The sequence below is a fragment of the Pristis pectinata genome, chromosome 14 (genome assembly GCF_009764475.1).
Source record: "Pristis pectinata isolate sPriPec2 chromosome 14, sPriPec2.1.pri, whole genome shotgun sequence".
In the NCBI taxonomy this organism is placed as follows: Eukaryota; Metazoa; Chordata; class Chondrichthyes; order Rhinopristiformes; family Pristidae; genus Pristis; species Pristis pectinata.
In genome coordinates this window covers 32,313,751-32,336,372 of record NC_067418.1, presented here as the reverse complement: position 1 = coordinate 32,336,372, position 22,622 = coordinate 32,313,751, and the positions used below count along the sequence as shown (strand labels likewise).

The following is a 22,622-nucleotide window of genomic DNA, read 5'->3' as shown; positions in this document are numbered from 1 at the left end:
ATGGACTAATCACATAAATGCAGTGACTGCAGGGTCTGGTCAGAGGCTTGGTATCCTAGAATGTGGCTCGTTTCCTTATCTCCCAAAGATTTTGCATTATAGAGTCATAAAGAACAGAAGCAGGCCCTTTGGCCCAACTGGTTCATGCCGACCAAGATTCCCATCTAAGCTAATCCCATTTGCCCGTGTTTGGCCCATATCACTTTAAACCTTTCCTATCCATGTACTTGTCCGAGTACCTTTTTAAATGTTGTTAACGTACTTGCCTCAACCACTTCTTCTAGCAGCTCATTCCATATACTGACCACCCCCGGGTGAAAATGTTGCCCCTCAGGTTCCTATTCTCTCCCCTCTCACCTTAAACCGATGCCCACTCGTCCTTGATTCCCTGACCCTGGGAAAAAGACTGTGTGCATTGACACTATCTGTGCCCCTCGTGATTTTATACACATCTATAAGATCACCCCTCATTTGTCTATGCTCCAATGAATAAAGTCCCAACCTGCTCAACCTCTCTCCATAACTCAAGTCCTTCAAGTGCCGGCATAATTCTCATAAATATCCTCTACACTCTTTCCAGTTTAATGGCATCTTTTGTATATGAGGGTTGCCAAAACTGAACACAGTATTCCAAATGTGGCCTCACAAACGTCTTGTACAACTGCAACATAACATCCTAACTTCTATACTCAATGCCCTGACTGATGAAGGTCAGTGTGCCAAAAGCCGCCTTCACCACCCTGTCCACCTGTGACACCACTTTCAGGGAACCATGTACTTGTACATGTGGATCCCTCTGTTCTACAACACTCCCCAGGACACTATCATTCACTGTGAAATCCTACCCTCATTTGTTTTCCCAAAATGTAACACCTCTCACTTATCTGAATTAAGCTCTATTTGCCATTCCCTGACCCACGTACTCAGCTGATCAAAATCCCTCTGTAAATCCTGATAACCATCTTCACTGTCTACAACACCACCTATTTTAGTATCAGCTGCAAACGTACTAACCATGCCTTGTATATTCTCATCCAAATCATTGATAAAGATGATAAATAGCAATGGGCCTAGCACCAGTCCCTGGGGAACACCACTAGTCATGGGCCTCCAGACTAAGAAACAACCTTCCATCATCACCATTTGTGACCAATTACAGTATGTATCCAATTAACCAGCTCTCCTTAGATCTCACGCTATCTAACTTTCCACATCAGTCTACCATGCGGAACCTTATCAAAGGCCTTACTGAAGTCCCTATAGACTATGTCTACTACCCTGCCCTCATTGACCTTCTTGGTTACTTCTTACACACAAAGCCATGCTGACTATTCATTATCAACCCCTGTCTTTCCAAATGCATGTACATCTTATCCTTCAGAATCCCCTCCAGTAACTTGCCTACCACAGATATTAGGGATACATCTTAGAGATATAAATGATGAATGTAATAGAATACTTTTGCCTGGATGAGTATGGATCCAAAACACTCAAAGAATTTAATATTATACAGGATAAAGTGACTGATTTGATTGACACCTTCTCCATCAGTTTAAACATTCATTCACTCCATCACCAGCACAGCATGGGAGCAGTGTGCACCATCTAGAAAATATACTACAATTACTTACCAGGGTTACTCTGACCCAACCTCCAAAATCTGAATGTGCATTGCGAAAGAGAACACCTCCTCCTGCAACTTCCCCTCCAAGTCACATGCTGTATTGACTTGCAAGTATATTGGCATCCCTTCAAAATCGCTGGTTATAAAGGCTGGAGCTCCTGACCCAGCAATGCTGAGGGAGTGTCATCACTAGAACGACAGCAACAATCCAGAATGGTGATTCTCCACCATCTTCTTGAGGGCATTTAGGAATGGAAAATACACATTGGCCTTGCCAGCAATGCCCACACCCTAAAAAGACACGAATAAAACACAAAATACACATTCAGGGGTTTTACAGAAATTAGTACATTTGTAAAAGAGGAATGTGATTAGCTCATTTAAATTTTTCCTGCCATTACAATAAAAACAATATATTTGGAAGTCTGAAAGTCTGTAAAAATAATAAGTCATTATCAATCGTTGCAGAATTACTTCTTCAAGTTGCTAAAGTGTAATATTTTGCAAATCTTGTTGAGCTTGCTAAATCTTGTGTAACTGATCTTCAAAGATAAATTAGGCAATTTCACTTTGCATATGCAGAGAATTCCCAACGGACATTTAAAATTAATGCACCCTGAAAATACTTGTCAGGATATTACACAGAACCCAGCCTCTCAATGTGCTGGTCAACTCAATGAAGCATTTTTGTTTCCATTGGGTTGGAACTGGACATGCAGAAGTGGATACTACTGATGAGTGCAACCAATGACTGCTCCTCCTTTGTTGCACTGTAAAGATGAAGGGGGTTGAAAGATAGATAAAGAAAAACTCTTAAGCAAAGTTTATAGATACAGAAAAAATTGATTGTTAAAATAGGAGATACTTCAAATCATCGTTGTGGAGGCTGGATGGAAAATTGTATTTATAAAGCTGAGTGCCCTGGTAAACAAAGGAATAGAGAGTGGATAGAGCAAATGGCCTTCCTCTATTTATATATTTCTATTTCAGACCAACTTAAAGGGAGTAGTAGAATAAAAAGTTAACAACTTTAACAGCACAGAGGTCCAGGTAAGAAAACAATATAAGATTTTTGATGTATGTCACTCCAGGGCTTTTGGTCAGAATCTAGTTTCCATGTGTAATAAACCTCAAAGATGAGCGTAGCTATCTGTACAGTGCCAGTTGTTTCAACTGTAGAATTACAATTTCAATTATGTTTCCAGTTTTTATAGTGACATTATAGTTGATAACAGGAATATATGTGTTTGTTTTTCAGCTTTGCTGGTCTACTGGACATTAGCTTTCATTACAAAAACTGTAAAATTTGCCAAGTTTTGTGAGCATGGGATTGGGCTGAGCCAACTCCGATTCTGTATTGCAGCACTATTGGCCATATTATATGGCATGTTGTTGGCTGTGGAAATCAATGTCATCAGAGTACGGGTAAGTCAGGGATCATTCTTTTCCCTTTTTCAGCTTTTCCTAAGGTACGGTGACAGCAGGTTTTCATCAGCTCACCCAAGTGGATAAACTGCATATCCAACCCAGTACAGTCTTAGATCTCAGAGGCACCACAGGTCCTCACCCACCATTCATGCCTGAGCAGATTCACTAGTGAGTTACTATTGTCCTTGGGAATATGGAATAGAGGATTATGCCATTCAGTACTTGAGCCCATTCTGCTGTTTAATGAGATATGTATCTGAATTCCATTTACCTGTTTTGGCTCCATATTTTGTTTCCATTATTTGTAAAAAAAAAAAATCCATCAGAAATATCTATCTAAAAAGATTCAGATATAAAAGTATTAGTTGAATGAGAATCAATTAGTTTATTCAGGAAATCGTTTCACAGTTCTACCATGCTTTGCGTGCAAAATTGTTTCTGAACTTTATTCCTGCAGAACCTGGTTCTGATTTTAAGGTTACATCCCTTTGTCCTAGATTTTCCCACCAGAAGGACAGCTGGAAACATTTTCTTTTCTAATCTAGCACTGTGAGAGCAATCAGAAACTTTAGGCAGAAATTCACCATTGATCCATCTGGCACCTCTTCTTAATACCCTTAATGTAACTTTAAATCTAATATATGAATCCTTTCAAGAATCCACCTTTGAATTTTCCTTATTTGTTTCAGTCAATATTGTACTAGATGGTGTACAGTTCACTAATACATCAGGAGAGTTATAGGAACCCAATCATGATTGCAATGTAAGTCATAGAGAAGTATTTATATAATTATCTTGCTGGTTATACAGTCAGAATGTAGATTGGCATGACTCTTACTTGGCCAAATCATTTATTGCTTTAAAAATAAAGTATAGCAAAGTCCAGCCTCTTCAAACTGACACCAGGCATCAACAGCTTGCTTCATCTGGTGAAAGTCATGACTTGTAACATGATAATTCTTCTGACACGCAATGTGAATATAATTTCCAGTGCAACCTACTTAAAGTGAGAAAAGTCATGCCTATTGTTTATCAATACAAAAAAAGTTTGCATAGTTACTAAGTGCACTTGAGGCACAAGAACACCATGGTCTTATTCAATGGCAAAGCAGTCTCAAAGGATCTTGTGATCTATTGTAGCTTATGGTATGAAAATATCAAAAAGTAATTGTTCAATATTTTGTGTGTGTGTGTGTCGGTGGCAGGAGGTGGTGGGGGGCAGTGGTGCTGTGTAAACAAGCCAAGCTGTGATGTAGATGTGAACAGAAGCTAATAAAGGTAGATCTAGTAGATCAGTCTGATCTGGGTCGGGTTCCACGAGCACAGACTTCACGGAATTCTAGGAACCATGTGGCATCTGCTGGTGCAGTGCCATGACAGATTCACCAATTAGAATCTTTCAGTAGATCTAGGATTTAGGCATTTGGTAAAGTATACAGTATACCAAAGATCTGAACTTCCAACCATTTACGTGGTAAGTGCCAGCAGAGTTGCTGACAAAGCCCAGAACAGTGTGCCATGTAAAGTGATTTAAAAGCAGCAAAAGAAACAAAAGGTGCATAAATGAAAGCAATCTAAATAATTGTTAAGCACAGCCCAACATTAGAATGTGTTGGGCACTCAAATGTGAGACCCTTCCCAATGAAAAAATGGATGAAACTACTGAGGCAAAGAAAGGTACTGAACTGGGGAGTGGGAACAATTGATGGGATTAGTGTAGCATCACTTTAGCAATGGGTTGAATGGCCTCTTCTGCACTGTAAACCTCTGCTGTTTATGGTCATTTCCATTCTCTTTTCCATAGTTGCACCTATTGGCAAATCTCTGACTGTCCTGCCATTTCACTTCATAAGTGTTTATGGCTAACTCTTCCATCCTCAGTGTCTTCAACCCAGGCTGCACTGCCAGCAATCTGAAAAAGCTGTGAAAAACGTGTCAAAAAGTGATTATGTTCTCCTTCTCATCATCTTCTAAAGTGAGGGAATGTCCTTCCGATTGCAGCATGAACCTATGACTCAAATGAAACCACATACAAGCTGATCAAAATAAGATGTCTCCAGGCAGACATTCATCTCTTCCATCCTCCTTTTCTGGATGCATTTGCTTGACTCTGGGAGTAATCCTGAGATTATAATCTTTGAGGTCTGCTTTTTAAACCTTTGTTATCTCCCTTAAACTTTAAGGACCTCATCCCTCTTTCTATCTCTGACATGGAAATTGATATGGACCAAAATCTCTGGCCATTCATCCTCCCCTTTCAGGATGTTCTGTAGCTATTCAGTTAAATCCTCGACCCTCACACTGGGGAGGCATGTCTACAGACAGAAAAATGCCTGTTTGTTCCCCTATCAAATTCCTTATTACTATTGTTCTCTCGTTCCTCTTCCTCCCCTCCCATGCAGTTGATCCACTCATGGTGCTACACTCCTGATTCTGACTGCACTCTGCTGAGGAATCATCCTCATCAAGGTCCAAAAGGGAAAATCTGTTAGTGAGATTGACTCAGACTAACTTCCTGCTCTTCCCTCTTTGCCTGTGACCATCTCCCAAATGTTCTGTCCACAAAATTCTTGGCTTCAGGGGTGCACCACAGTAACTCTGAACACTAATCTAACATTGAAATGAGGAGCTCTAGCTGCCACAGCTGGAGACACGTGGTTGCCTGGAACACTGGAAGTATCCAGGATCTCCCACATGGTATGGTTGAAGCAAGTACAATAACAACATTTACAAGACACTTGGAGGTACCTGGACAGGAAAGGTTTGAAGGGACGTGGGCCAAATGCAGGCAAACGGAACTAGCTTAGATGGACATCTTGGTCGGCATGGACCAGTTGGGCTGAAGGTTCTTTTTCTGTGCTGTATGACTGTATGTTGCAAGAGGTGCATTTCACTTGGCCAAGTTGTCCTGCCATGCCTAACCCTCATTAATAACCTATAAACTATAAAAAGTGTCAGAACAGATTCACCACACATGTACCTGTGCTCCGATATCAACCTGTTGAACCAAAAGCCCATGTTGAGATACTTCCTGCTCAGCTATACTTCCTAACTTCACTATAGCTCCCTCATTCACCAAAGCCCACATGCTGAAGACTGAAGCACTCCAAGAACCACTGTGTGTAAACCACCTAAGAAATAGGAGCAGGAGTAGGCCATCTGGCCCTTTGAGGCTGATTTGCCGTGCGTTAAGATCGTGGGGGATCTCTTACCTCAGTCATTTTCCAGCACTATCCCCATATCCTTTGATTCCGTAAATGTCCAAAAAATCTATCAGTCTCTGTTCTGATGGATCAAAGCCTCCACATCTCTCCAGGATAGAGAATTGCAGAAGTTCACCACCATTTGCATGAATAAATTTCTCCTTATTTCAGTCCTAAATGGCCTATCCCTTGTTCTCAAACTGTGTGTTGGTCTTTATGTGAAAGCACAGCTTCTGTTGCTTGCATGCTACATGTGTGCATGGATTTTGCCATCAACAGATAGCCCTTGTTGCCCTGCTTAGGTTTACACTGCTGCATCAATTCCTGATGGTACATTGAACTGCCATAGAATAATGGCACAATGATTGGCAGTAGGATACTGAAATAGTGAAGTCCTTTTTAGTTGTTAGGAAGAGTAAAGAATCATAGTCTCCATGGAGGAGTGAGGGAGGGTGGGGAAGGGTAGTCATCTAATCAGAGTCGATGGGCAAAAGGATCTGGGGGCACAGATAGAGAAATTATTAAAAGTGGTGATGTGGTCAATAATGCCATTTCAAAGAAATGAACAAAGTACTGGATTCCATTTCAAGAGTGTCAGAATTGAAAAGCAGAAAATTTTGTATTGAAAAGAGTACCGTGGGCAGTTTTGATCATCATATTCTAAAAAGAGTGTAGAGATACCGAAGAAGTTACTAAGACAATTTCCAAGAATGTTACCAGAACTGGGAGATTGAACAGGCTGGGGGAGATCTTTGTGATTATGGCAGGCTCTAATGTAGCATGTGTAGAGAAGATTATCCAGAATGAAGCTGAAAGAATGGAATGCCTTTTAGAGGTTGAGTAGATTGCATTGATGTGACTCTATAGTATGTTCAGCACTACTGATCAGGGGTGAATTTCCAGGTAGATGTTTCCATTTATTGAGAAAGGCCATAAGTATCTAACATTCAGGACCTTTTCAAGAGCTGTGATGAAAAGAATACATATGATGTGTCATACATATCTAGGTATATCACAGATGAGAGAGAATTCATTTATGTAGTAGGGTGGGACAACACTTAGAATGCTGCTTTACAGCTTCAGGGACCCAGGCTCAATCTTGACCTCAAGTGCTGTCTGGGTGGAGTTTATGCATTCTTCATGTTAATATGTGGGATTCTCCTGGGTGCTCTGATTTCCTCCCACATCCCCAAGATATTCTGGTAGGTTAATTGGCACCTGTAAATTACACATTAGTGTAGGTGGGTGATTAAGAGTAGGGAGTTAATGAGCACAAGAGCAAGAGAGAATAAGTTGCAGGAGTAAAGGGAAATAAGGAGGGGGTAATGGGACTGATGGGATTGCTCTGCTGGGAGCCACGATGGGCCTGCTGAGCTGAGATTGCCCCCTTCTGTATCATGGTAAGCAAGAAAGATAATTGATGCATTTTTCAAAATTTTTCCTTGCCATGAGTTGACTTGGGCATGATTTTCATTTCTAAATGAAGTTTGCTTGTTACTTTAGGCAAATAATTTATTATAGAATTTTATTATGTATTCTTAAGTGGAAGAATAATTTTTACTGATCAAGAGTAACTCTCATTCTATTTAGCCCGGGTGTTTTCACCCAAACGGGCTGAAAATGATTTTGGATATCTATTACTGAGCTATCTAGTGACTCTTTGTGGAAGGGGTGTGTGTGTGTGTGTGTGTGTGTATATGTGCATGCATGTGTGTATATCTGTTCAGTGTCCGCTAGAGACAGCATTTGATGTGATGCAGCTCTGTAATCACAAAGCCTAGTGAAACTTACTGTGTGGATTCACACAAGGACAATAGTCACCTAAGAGAAATACTGGAAAGTTACAAAATAACTGGGAATTTTATTCCAGTTACGTTCACCACCTTCAGGAAAGGAGGGAATACAAAATAGGGAGAAATTATTGAAGAGTGTGTACATGCACCTTTTGTTTTATGTTGTTAGCAGAAAGAATATGTTCAATAATGAGAATATATACTGTAAACTTGCAACTTCATTACTGTTTCAATGAGTACTCGGGTATTATTTTTTCCTGCTATAGCGCTATATTTTCTACAAACACTCAAGAGAGTGAAACCTCCAGAAGACCTGCAGGATTTAGGTGTCCGATTCTTGCAACCATTTGTGAACCTACTCTCTAAAGGCACTTACTGGTGGATGAACACCTTCATAACGACGGCACATAAAAGACCAATTGACCTTAAAGCCATTGGCAAGCTGCCTTTTGCCATGAGGGCAATGACCAATTATACACACCTGAAAGAAGCATATGAAGCACAAAAGGTAGTGCTTTTAAATACTTAGAATCGTTTAGCCTTATTTTCTGTGTTTTTAATAGTTAGTGCTTTGTTGACTAACCAGAGGGTAACTCTCAACAAAAGTTAGCACTGAGCCATGAATAGAATGATGTTTAAGTACTCAGCTGCAAAACAAAGCATTTTTAAATACTTTCATCCAGCATAAGGATGGAAGAGCAGTATCTTCATGGTCCTTAACTAGGGAGGGGAAAAGCAGCCAGATTCCCTGCTTTTGATCATGTTCCAGCTGCATGTACAGCGAGGCATTCAGATGAAACATCAGAAAAGAAACAGCTGGGGCTTCACTGTGAAATCCCACAATGGTTACACGGCCTACTGATACCAAGCTAACACCAGAGCAAGTAGCAATAAACAAACTGCTGGAGGAACTCAGCGGGTCAGGCAACATCTGTGGAGGGAAATGGACTGTCAACATTTCGGGTTAAGCCCCTTCACCTTGAAGGGTCTTGACCTGAAACGTCAACTGACCATTTTCCTCCACAGATGCTGCCTGACCCGCTAAGTTTCTCCAGCAGTTTTCTTTTTGCCCCAAATTCCATCATCCACAGTCTCTTGTGTCACCAGAGCAAGTAGGGCACCCTTACTGCACCCTTGGGACACCTCCTCAACATGATCCACTATTCTCAGGAGAGAAGTGTAAAAGCTGAGAGAAGAAAGTAATAACATGATAACTGAGGCTGTTTTATTTGATATTAATCTATTGAGATCAATTTATCAAGATACCAGTTAGAAAATTTTTTCAGTGTAATAAAAGTTATGGATTGTTCACATCTGCATATTCTTGTCCTGAAAACTAATTTCAAAATGATTAGCAGATACACTGTTCACAACAGAGATAATTTGTGATATTTCTGGCTTAATGACAGCATCAAACGGTTCATTTTTCAAATACTCTCACTGGTGAGTGAGAGTCCCTCATATATCAGTAGGGATTCTTAAAAATGTCAGCCAATGATTTGAATCATCCCAACAGTCATTCACTGCCTTTAAAAAAAAAAGTGAATTTAATGATTTGTTCAAATTCACTAACAAGTCACAATTAAACTATCTTAGTCTTATCGAAAATAGTCCCATTGTTTTACCACCATGCTGTTCCAAGGAGGAGGAGTACCTGAGTGGCCAACAATTCTCACATTCTTTATGCACTTAAATAGATTTCATTGTTGTTGGTTTTGGAAAATTAGAATTTGTCACTGCCATCTTGTAGTCACCTATGGGGCAAATTACAGTTTCCCACAACAACAGTGTTTATTTCAGATAACATCTTGAGTTGTGAATTAATCATCTTTCTCTTCATGCTTCAAGTATAAGCAGAACTTTCTGCACTTTGACTACTAATTTAGAAGAACTTACCTTGCATAGCAACTTGTCAATCAGCTAGACTGTGTGAAATCCAATTTCTTTTTGACTTTTTTCGTTATGTACCACAAATGAATGTCTCAGATACCCAATTATTTATTACTTTAAATTTCTGTTAGAATAATGTAGTTTGTAAGTTCTCTGATATCTAATTTTTCAAAGACTGGCATTCATTCTAAAAGCCCACATCAAAGGCCCTACTAAAGTTAGAGAAGAGATCAATCTAAATTTTATAACTATTCTAGGTAATGTTAAAATGATTAAGGATGTGATGAATATTGCTTTCTATTTCTGAGTCCTCTGTTATTAGCTTTTTTATATTCGTCATTAATTTCCATGTAGCCTACAGATGACTATGGGTCAAAGGAGATTAAGAAAACAAGTTGCTTTTAGAGCTGTGTAACCCTCACTTAGCAAGATATTCAAGGATGGTTCAAATTAACAATTAATTTGTTTTTGTGTGAAGAATCATTTTAAATGCGACTTACAACCCCTGATCACTTGTTCATCACCAAACAATTTGTATTCAATGACCTGTGGTATAGCCAACACTTATTCATGAATCATGGCAGTTACATAAAATCTGGTGTATAAGTTATTTCTTTTAAGAGTCCAATAAGTGGTTGTGAAATGTACATCAGTGGGTCACATCATCAGCTGGGGTCACATTCAACCCACCACATTGCCTCAGATGTTGAACCTAACCCATTGTCAGACTAACTTTTTGCCATTGTTGGAATATTCCGGTCTTCCCTCACCCCAACCCTGGAAATGTTAGCCCTTGGATATGAATGATAATTTCACATACCTGACCCACTCTGCTGAATCAGGATTTTAAATAAGGGCTCCACTCTTGCTGCCACTCAGTCTGAGGGGCAGCAGTGGTATTGGTAAAAGAGAAAGAATTGGTGGTGAGAGGAGAGAGAGGGAGGTATAGCTGTGCGTAGGGTGAGGGAGGGAATGGAGTGAAGACGTAAGGTTCTCAGAGAAAGAATGGGGAGTGACTGAGGGTTGTGACAAGCATGGTGAAGGTGAGAGAGGGAGGAAGGTGCAAAAGAGTGAGAGAGGGAGAACTCGGTGAAGGAGAGCATGGAGGAAGAATAAAGAGGGATGGAGGGGGATAGAAGTGTGAGAGTGAGCAAGCTTTGGCAACTGTCCCCCTCTCCCATTAAATGGCCAAATAGTCCATTTCTGTTTTGTTTTCTTTTGTTCTCATGCACTCTTTTTTTATGTAAGAAAGAAATGGGAAGCTATTGTGGAATCCAAACACAAAGTATTGGAAATGCTGAAGATCTGAATTAGAAATTTTTAAAAAAATACTGAAAATACTTAGCAGATCGGACAGCATTTGTAGAAGGAGAAACATGCATAATGTTTCTGTCCTATGACCTTTCATGAGACCCAGAAAATATTAGAAATTGTGAATTGACTTGTAAAATCCTAAGGTTACCACTGGTCATATATTAAAGTACCTGACCATCATTTCACCTTTCATAATGCATTGTACAAAAGACTTGAATTAACAACATCAAACAATCTCTCAGTAAGATAAATTTATTTTTCTTCATCTGGTACAGCAATAGAGGCAGCTCATAGAATTATAGAAATGTTGGCACAGAAAGAAGTCACTCAGGCATCCTTGCTGGCCAATATAGAGCCATCCAGACCAGTCCCACCTCTCAGCACTCAGTACATTGCCTTGTAAGTTAAATATCAACCCCTCCTCCAGGAAATTAATAAAAGTGCAGGATGTTTCTACCTCTACCACCTTTTCACACAGTAGATTTCAGACCCCTGCCACTCTCTGCATGATTTATATTTCCTCAAATCTCCTCTGACCTATTTGACCAATGACTTAAAGCCATGTTCCCAAGATATTGACCTCAGCTGAGGGAATGAGGTCCTTATTGTTCATTCTACCTAGGTTTCTCATAATTTGAAACACTTCAATTTCCCCCAGCCTCCTTTCTTTTAAAGAAATCAATCCTAGCCTAGCCAGTCTTTCCTCATAGCCAAAATCCTACATCCCTGCTACATCCTTGTAAATCTTCTTGTGATGCATCTTTGCTATTCTCCTTGTAATACTATAAGTAGAATGATATTCTAGTAATGATAATCTTGGTATTCTAGATGTGGCCTAACTGGCTTTTTTATAGTTCCAGCATGATCTCCCTAACGTTATATCCTGTCATTCAACCTAACAAACTATCCCATGTACTTTAATCTTTTTATGTTTAGAAATGAATCAAGAAGTGACTTCATCTGCAGGTTAATGGTTGAATAACAGACAATCCACTTATTTTCAGTGCTGTATAACTTCTTAATAATAGGCATTGAGATGCACATGAAGGTGGATGCCAAACAAGCAGTGAATTACTTGGGTTTTGATGATGTCCACATGAAGCACATTGTGTAGGTTTATTTATGAAGAATAGCAGCGTGGGTATGGTACTGGATGACAGAGGACCAATGAGCTCATTTCCCTGCAACAGTCAATTTTCGGAGAAGGATTATTGAAGAAGATAATTTCCCACAAAATTAACACTGATTGAAAATTTTCATCCAGCTCACCATTATAGTGCCAGTTATTCACATTAAAGAAACATCTGGATAATATATGGATAGGAAAGGTTTAGAGGGATATGGGCCAAAAGCGGGCAAATGGGATTAGTTTCGGTGGGCACCTTGGTGAGCATGGGCGAGTTGGGCCGAAGGGCCTGTTTCCATGCTGTATTACTCTATGATACTATCTACCTGTTCCTGCATCTGCAATGAGCTGTGCATTTCTATATATCTATGTTCTTCTACATTTCTGTTTCCCACCACATATTGTGTAATCCCTTGCTCTTCTTTTGCCATCCCTAAGTGCGTTACCTCAGCATTTTTCTGCCCACCTGACTCGAACATTGATGTCTTCAAGTAGCAACATGATTAGCACTTGGATGGCATGGTGAGGGATTGTGGGATTCTGCAGAAGAGTGAGCTGAGTCGTAAATTATCCTTCTTTGTATGTAGTTTGTAATTGGTATGAAAAACTACAAAGAGAAAATGCTGGAATTGCAAAACTACTCATCATTTGCAAGAGAAGTAACTTAAATGAACCTTAACAAAATGGAAATAATATTCTACCATCAATGTTACAATTATTAAACATATACAATGATGATGATGCTGCAGCCAAGTGCTCTGAAGAATATTGGTCACAGAATGGCACTAAGATACCTTTTTCATGCATTCTAAAAATACACAGTGGATGTAAATTCTTTTTTAATCACAAGAGAAAAAAAATACTCAATTTGCTCTGTACTCATAGTCTTTTAACAAAGGAATTTCAGTTGCAGAACATTATCAATGTAGCAGGACCGCTTTGACTCACTGAATCTGTTGTTTGATCCCTTGCTTCAGAGTTCATTTTCTAGTGGGAGATGGAGTAAATATGTCTGAGTTCCATGTGCATTGGATCGTATACGGAATATGCCAAAGAACATCAAAATTATTATAATCTGTTCAGCATTCTCTTCCATTCCCTCAATTAAATATCTGGGGTTAAACTTCTATATGAGTTCTGATCCCAGAAAATTAGTAGAGATTAGCATAAATAGGGGTTTATACTATTTCTCTAAAACTTCCACCAGTATTATAGAGGGAGGGAAGACCTATGGAGGTTCCGACCCTCAGGCCCTTCATATATTTTTGTCTCTGTATCTGTCATTTGAAGAGTAATTTGAGATTTTTGATTGTGATTGGTCATCACATCAATGCAAGAAGGGTTAATGCTATAAATCGGGGGGAAATTAGATTAAACTATGCAAACTAGTGGGCTCATCTGTATCTTTACCTTGTTATTTTTGAATTCTCCTTTTTTATGGAGAGAAGAATAATTTCTTCTTCATATAAATTGTATGTTGTCTTTCCCACAACAAATAAGTATAATTTTCAATGTAATCTGGTAAATGATTCATTCTCTCTAACGCTGAACTTTGCTACCTTTACCATCTGCTTTGTTAATTACTTTGACATTAAATAGAATAAAGGAAATATGAGAGCTAAGAGAAAAACAAATGATCTTTGCATCAGAATGTTGCAGAAAATTGACAGTTCACAGAACTGCAAGGTTGGCAACTTGTGAATATTTATTTTGTCTCGCATTTTCTTTCCACATTGTCAAATCTGGTGAAAAGAATCACAAAGGTCAGTAATTGATAATTAATGGATGTTGATAACTAGATATTACAAGTTCTGGTAAATTAATCAATGGGCTTCAAATTTCAAACTCAGAAAAACTGCGTAATGTGGAACTTCTAATAATCTCTGACAGCTTTTGATTATCCAAGTGGTGTTATTAACATTAGTTTCAGTATCTAAAAACATGATTATCTTCAAAAATAAAGGAAGATTGAGACAATGTGAAGCCATGCGCGCGCGCACGCACGCACGCACGCACACGCACACACACACACACACACACACACACACACACACACACACACACACACACCCCTTCTCACAATATCCCTAGACAATCCCGTAATTTTGATGAGCATGTAAGAGATGGTAGGTCACAGGGAAATGAATGGGGAAGTGGGATTTCTCCAAGAGCTGGCATAGACCCAAGGCTGAATGGCCTCCTTCTGTGTCATAAGCTAATAGGAGAAATTTAAATATGAGAATAGAAATGTATATGAAAATAAAATATGCAACTGGATTCCATTTTAGAATATCATTTTTGAAATTAATTTTTGCATAATATTCATCCATATATTTAAGAAACTTGTTACAGTTGAGCATGGATTTCTTACTAAAATAATCATATTAAAAATTATCACTTGTGAGTAATGATTTAAAAATCACAATTTAATCTCTGCTACATCAGGGAAACCAAACGCAAATTTAGCCTCCTCCAGACATATCAGTTGCCAATAACAAGCCTTCACCACCTTCTCTCTGCTGGCACTGCCACCACTTGTGTAGTTCAGTCTCTCTTGGTCTGCTCTCTATCACAGACACTCCTTTTCTTCACTCCACATTGACCCCTTGGCAGCATCTTAAAACATGTTTAATTTCTAACTTTATTTCCAGTTCTGGTGAAGATTTATCAACCTAAAATGTTAGTTCTGCTTCTTTGCCCTTTCTCTCAACCTACTGAGGATTTCCAAAATCTTGTGCTTATACTTCAGATTTCCAGCATCTGCAGAGCCTTGTTTTTCAAAATATATTGTCTTGTTGTTTGTGGAATCTCCCTAATATTCGTTCTTTCCTGAACCAATATTCCCCTTTGCCACTCTCATTCTTAACAAATTTACAAAAGATTTTACAAATTTACTTTTAGCTGGAAATCTATTGTCTTTGTTACAAGAGATTTTTACTTAGTCCATATATCTCAGTATTAATACATTCCCACCTCATCAGTTTCTGTCTGCAGCCTATCATTATCTTACATACAATAAGAAGAAACATAAATAGTATTAAAAAAATAAACTGTTTCGATTTCCGTAAATGCTGCCTGACCTGCTGAGTAGTTTAGCATCCTGTATTTTTATTTTAGGTTTCCAGCATCTGTGATTTTTTTTAATGTTTTGACCACGTTTTACTGTTCCTTAATTCTGCTGTTAGTGTATCCACTGTTTGATCACTCTTACTGAAATCCTATTTTTCACCTGTCATAATTCCACATTTTGTCAATATTGAAAAGTGGTGTATCATCAGTTTTGTCAATTTATTGCAATTCTATTCACCCAAAATTTCCTTTGTATCAAAGTACCACTTCTATGCATCTATTTTTGAGAAGTGAAAATGTTGAACTTTTCAGTAAAGCAGCCAACAGAATCAAAGACCCCACCCACCCCAAACATTCTATCTTGTCCCTCCTCCCTTCGGGCATAATATACAAAAGGCTGAAGGCACATACCATCAGGCTCAAGGACAGCTTCTGTCCTGCTGTTATAAGACTATTGAACAGGCCCCTAGATAAGGTGGATCCTTGACCTCACAATTCTTATGTCATTGCACCTTATTGTCTGCCTGCACTGTACTTTCTCTGTAACTGTAACACCTTATTCTGTATCCTGTTATTGTTTTTTCCTTGTACTATCTCAATGTACTGATGTGATGAAATGATCTCTGTGGATGGCATGCAAAACAAAACCTTGGTACATGTGACAATAATAAACCAATTACTAATTACCAATTTATTATATAGGCATTGAGATTGGCTAGCAAAGAGCTTGCTTCTCATTGCAATGCAAGAAGGTGGTATGCCTGAAAGTCTGGTTAAAGGTTGCACGGCTGCATTTACTGAAACAGCTCAGCAAAACATGTCTTACTTTATGTTACAGAAGAAGGCTACTGTTGGGCCACAGGACTCGAAGCTGATTTGGCGTGTGCTGCGGCAGGCTTTTGGTCGCCCCATCATTCTCAGCAGCACATTTCGCATTATGGCTGACTTGCTGGGGTTTGCAGGCCCACTCTGCATCTCTGGGATTGTACATCACCTGAGCGATGAAAACAAAACATTTCGTCCACAGGTACAGCAATTTTATTGCTACTCCAAAGCACAATTCTAGCATCTATCCAGGTCAATCAGAAATCTCTTTCATATAACCCAGTGTAATAAGTTTGATCATCTATTAATAATATGCAGAAAATCCCCATGAATTTATTCCTTGGGCGGACATCTGATAGTGCACAAGATCTATCGCTCATGGTTCAGAAATGGAACAGATGGAGTGTCACACACTTCTCTGTTAGGTATCCTGTTCTTCTGATTTATTTTAATAAGGACTATTATAAGTAACCATAAAATATCTTTGTGTTCATCTAACTGGCATTCTTCATAAACTGGATTTATTTTCTTGGTTTCACGCTAGCCACAGCATCTGATTAACCTTGCCATGCTAAAGATTGCCGTAACATTGTAAAGCCAAAGTTGCGTGAAAAGCCAACAAGATTCTTAACCAGACAGCAATTTCCATGCTGGAAATGCCAATAACTACCAAATGTATGAAGATTTCAAAACCGGTTGCACACAGCCAATACAGAATGGATTACATTTAACAGATTACATTAAATTTAGCATCATACTGTTTAAACAACAGTTAAGTTCAGCTTTCATTGAGATAGCTTACAGGTTTTGAAATGTCAAATCTTGTATCTACCCTATTATTATTGAGGAGGGCTAACAATTATTCATATCAATTATTCCAAGTCTGAAACTTACTTCACCATTCATTTCTTTAAATATTGCCTTAAATCTTTAATTAAATTATTTCGGCATTTGAAACTAAACTGCATCTTATTTTTTAAAAAAATCATGTTCATTAGCTTAATGTGTTCCTGCAATTAACTCTCTACTAGTTTAGTTCTAACAGTACAGAATTTCTGTTAACATATTACTGAGCAATAATTCAACAACAGCTGTGTGATATACCATTCCCGTATATTAAATTCTGTTTTTCATTGAAAGCCTTACTCATTGACAGCAGATTCATAAGATCCTGATATGGATACACTACTTTTTTCAAACTTGATAACTATTTTTTCAAACATAATAATAAAAATAAAAGCAAAAAGTGCTAGAAAAAAAACTCAGCAGGCCAGGCAACACCTGTGGAAAGAGAAACAGTTAAAGCTTTAGGTTGAAGACTTTTCATCAGGACAGAGGTGTTGCATGACCTGTTTTACCAGCATTTCATGTTTTTATGTCAAATTTCCAGCATCTCTCTTGATTTTCATAATAATTTGTCTTGTTTAAGATTCAAATGTGGTGTACAAGGTTATAAAGTTCATGGATGATGTGAAAATTAGTGATGAGGTAATAGTGAATAAGAAAGCTGTATTCTGCAGGAAAATATCAGTAGACTAATTGGGTGGAAGAAGGGAAATGCAATTAATTCCAAACACGTACGATTATGTATCTGAGGAGGGTAAACAAGGCAAGGAAATAGACAATGAATGATAGCATACTCAGAAATATAGAGGAACAGATTGAACTGGGAGGGCATGTTAAGAAGTAAAGGTGAAAGTGAATAACATCTAGTCCTGAAGTAAAACAATGATCGTATAAATAAACCAATTTAAATAACTTTATATCCAGATTATATTTTGGTCCCAATGACGTTTGTGCCAAATTAAGCCATTCAGTGATGTTTTCTACATGTTGTCAAGAAATGATAGCTTATTAAAATGCACGGCTGCTGAAAACTTCAGACAACTTTTGATCTCTACAGGTCAAAATGCTGGGCGTTTACTTCATTTCCTCGCAGGAGTTCTTGGCCAACGCTTACGTTATTGCAGTTCTCTTGTTTCTTGCTCTTCTTTTGCAAAGGACATTTCTTCAGGCATCCTACTATGTTGCCATAGAAACAGGAATCAACCTACGAGGAGCAATTCAGGTACTTGAGTTTTGGTTGTTGTGTATTTCGTTCCGGAGATTTGGCATGTACAGTTTCCAATCAGTTGTCTTCTGATTAGTAGAGGAACTAACTTTCTTTCCCAAACAGGAGCAATTCCAAACAGATGTTCTTATGGTAATAGCTGTAATGTATAAAAACATGAACTGTAGTGCATTTTCTTTAATAGAAAAAGTATTTTTTTTCTAAATATAAGTGATAGTAAGTGGATAGTGTGGTGATTTATAGAACATGGTTAAATATAGCATTGGTGAAAGGGATGATTTTTCTTGCTCTGCCTTCTGTACGTGTGCAGCAATTGGTAACCCAGACATAGGAAGTGCAGCATGCAATAAAAACACTCAGATTGACAATGAGGCAATGGAAACTCAATATACCTGCTGCTGTTTTATGCTAGAAATGCAAACCAGCAACTTGCACAATCCCAGTCCTGATTTCCTGTGCATTATGGTTCATAAACATAGAACATCAAACCAGTAATGCACAATTTGCACTGTTTGTTCTTGGCACAAGAAAGGAGTAGGAGCACCAATATTGTCTTACCTCCCAAGTCGTCATTCTTATTTGGAAAGGCTATGAGAATAAAATTGTGGTGATATAGTGAATGAATGTTCTTCAGAGATTTATGTAGCTGAAATGCATGCATTTGATATCATGTTGCTCGTTTGCATACTGCCAATTGAAACACAAAAAAATATAGATATAAAATTGAGAAATAAATGGCAAGTTCTTGATGACAGAGTCAGTAGCAACTCAGATAGCTGAAGTTTTATAAATGAACCTGTTTAGAGATGATATCTAAAGTAACCACTGAAAATTCAGGCCTGGTCCTTGCAATTGCTTTCATGGGAATATTTGAAAAGCTTGTAAAAGCACAAGTCTAAGGATGTTATCCAAATTTTGCTGGCAATACCGTGAAATGTCGGGGCAGAACACTTCTAATTGGGATCTGGTCATTCCTTTCCCTAGCATCAACTGCATTCATGAAAAGTCAGCCTTATGCCCTGATTTTTAAACTGGAAACTATCTGATAGCAGCTGAAAATCTGCTGAAGCCTTGACTCAATTTTCAGGAAGATCTTTAAATCAATCTACTTGAGAGTGAGTGTGAACTGACAGGGTGACCTATCTATGTCTTGAACTTTCAGTTTCCCCTTTCAAGCTCCTGTGGTCTTTTCCCTCCAACACTAATGAAAAATGTTGTGTATACTGACATCTTTTAAATGAGGTTCTACTATCTATCTTCCCTTACAAACAATTTATCCTCGAAATATCTAACTTCTAACAATTCCTTTTGATTCACAAGATCCAAAGTAAGATTATACTATACGTTCTTCAACTCTAACTTGCAGCCTCTTTCAGAGTCCATTCTCTCCTTTTATGGTCTGTTGGCTGGGAGCGGCACAATGGCATAGCTGGTACAACTGCTGCCTCACAGCTTCAATACCTGGTTTCAATCCTGACTTTCTCTGCTGTCTATATGGAGTCTGCATATTCTCCCTGGGATAACATGGATTTGCTTTGGGTGCTCCATTTTCCTTCCACATCCCAAAAAGTGTGGGTTGGTAGATTGATTGGTCACTTTCAATTGCCCATAGTGTGGGGATGAGTAGCAGAACATGGGGAGGGGTATTGATGGGAATTGGGGAGAATAAAATTGGGATTAGTGTAGGATTAGTGTGTAGTGGGTGCTTGATGGTTGGTGTGAACTTGTTGGGCTGAAGGACCTGTTTCTATGCTGTTTGATAAAGTGTAATTATTAATTTTTCTTGAGATTAGGATATCCATCACCCTGTAACTAACCGACAGATTTCAGTCGCTTGGTTCCATATCTCCATCTATCATCCCACCTCCAAGCTTAGTGGCACATAATGCATGGGAATGTACATGGAGGAAGGCATCAGTATGAGGCATTAACATGAGCCACTCCTGCCCATATTCCCTCCTTAAAATGATGAGAGTGGAATAAACAAAACCACTTGGAAAAGAGGCATTTTTTCTCATATTTCTCAAATTGCTTTACAATATAGGAGGAGGCCATTTGGCCTATCGAGTCCATGCTGGTTCCCTGAAAACCCCATCAATCTCATTTCCTTGTAGCCTATTCTTTTTCACATACTCATCAATTCCCCCCAACTCTCCCCTACCATCCAGCTACACTAGGGGTAATTTACAGGGGCTAATTAAGCTACCAACCAGCACATCTTTGAAATGTGGGAGGAAACTGGAGTACCTGGGCGAAACCCATGCAGTCAGAGGGATAAAGTGTGAACTCCACACAGACAGCACCAGAGTTCAGAATCAAATCCAAGTCATTAAAGCAGTGAGGCAGCACTACTACCTCCTGTGCCACTATGATGACCAATTTTCTTCCTTGATGGTAAACATTTGAGGAGGGAGTGATCAATCACAGGGCGAAATTAGTCATCAGGACCTTGCATCTTTATACTCAGTTTAAGAATTAGGCATGCCTTCTCTGTTGTTGTTTACCATTGTTTTCTAGTGTAGCATTGTGGCCTTTAATCTCTGTAACTGTAACACTTTATTCTGTATTCCATTATTGTTTTCCTTGTACTACCTCAATGCACTGTTGTAATGAAATGATCTGTATGGATGGCATGCAAAACTTTTTCTCTGTACTTCAGTACATGTGACAATAATTTGCCAATTTAATCACACAGCTGCACCACCAAGAGATTAATTTACAACACTTTGTCTATATTCTTATTTGGGTTGTTCTTGATTTGTAAATTTTTCGTGGCTGTACTATCTATTTTGAAGTTGTTAGTCATCTGAGGGTTTGTAAGAATGTTTGAGTGTACTGTTTTAACTTTGGATGCTGAGTAGTGTGGAAAGAAGGTGATGTAAGCTATTTTGTCATTAGCTACTGTAGTATCTGAAAATATTCAAAGTAATTAATTCCTGTTGGTAGCCAATGTTTCAGGAGAGTAAGCACTGGAAGACCAGATAACCAAACCAGACCAGATGTGCAACATCTATGAAGTGCTCTATCGCCCCAATCTCTGATTCCCATACATTATTTACTGTTTATGTAATAGAGCAAAAGGGGAAGGCAGTAATTTTCTATGCATGAGTTCTCTCTGCTATAATAAAGCATTTTAATTAACTTTTTAAATATTTATCTGAAATTATAAAAATGAAGGTAAATTAAACCAAAATAGAGCAGGAAAAAATATCCATTTGCATGCTATTAAAGGCAAGTCGCAGTCACAACATGAATTTTTCGGCATAACTTATTAAAAACAAAGTTTTGAGGAAAATTATGTTTGTGAGTAATTTAGGACTTGTCCAAAGTGCAAGTGCAGAAAACAAAGTGTGTTGTAGGGGGCATTATCTGCACTCAATCAGACAGCTCCATGGCCTTTGATGTTATTTGTGATTATAGCAGTTAAAGTGTTATTAGCATGAAGGTCAAATTGATATTTTGAAGTATAATTGATATGGATCAAAATAAGTCTCAAGGACAAAAAGCTTCCTTTTGTCTCCAGAATATCCCTGATATCCAAGTATATTCAAATTGCAGTCAAGACTAAGACACAGAAAATTTTCCTCCTTAACTATTTTAGTCACTGAGTCTATCATATAGCTACATATGGATTTATTCCAATCATCAAAAAGTAGCATCATTATCACACCTCATTTTAGATTTTCAATGAATTGCTAGTTGGCTGCAAGACAGAATGAACATAGAGTAATTGTTGAGAGTTGCAAAAGAAATCACGAAACCATTACAAGTTGTTCCAAGGTTTTGTTCTTGTCGGAAATGTGACCACGAACTGAGTTGGTACATGGCAGAAGATGCCTGCAGCCCCATTGCAGCCCACAAATCCATACCACTAGTCTCCCAAACACTCATTTGTATGTACAGGCTGTACATAGGAGAGGCGACCATAACTGGGGAGGACCTGTGTACAAGCAGAAGTAGGCCATACCATGAAGTTCCTCTCAGCTGCTCTGCTGTTTAACAGGGTTATGGCCAATCCTGTACCTCATCCACTTTCCCACAGGACCTCTAGATTCCTTGATACCCTAGTGTCCAAACATCCATTGATTTCACTCCAGAATATCGAGGAACATGTGCTATTCCACAAGGATCAGTACCAGGACACCATTAGTGACAATTTGTGTTAATAATTTAATCTTTGAAAACAAAAATGCTATTTTTTTGCAGATGAAATGAAACATATTACAAGAAAGCATGTATAAACATGCAGAATGACAATATGGTTGACAAATAAATTTCA

At 38.5% G+C, this 22,622-nt stretch overlaps 1 protein-coding gene across 1 annotated transcript in view; it reads left to right on the top strand.

The window, feature by feature from the left end:
- The window catches only part of LOC127577605 (ATP-binding cassette sub-family C member 8-like), a 120,826-nt gene that overhangs the window by 12,589 nt on the left and 85,615 nt on the right, over positions 1 to 22,622 (top strand). The window contains 5 exon segments of the mRNA XM_052028871.1: positions 2,883 to 3,049; positions 8,315 to 8,342; positions 8,345 to 8,556; positions 16,286 to 16,474; positions 18,176 to 18,340. Of these exon segments, the coding sequence (XP_051884831.1) occupies positions 2,883 to 3,049; positions 8,315 to 8,342; positions 8,345 to 8,556; positions 16,286 to 16,474; positions 18,176 to 18,340 (761 nt within the window).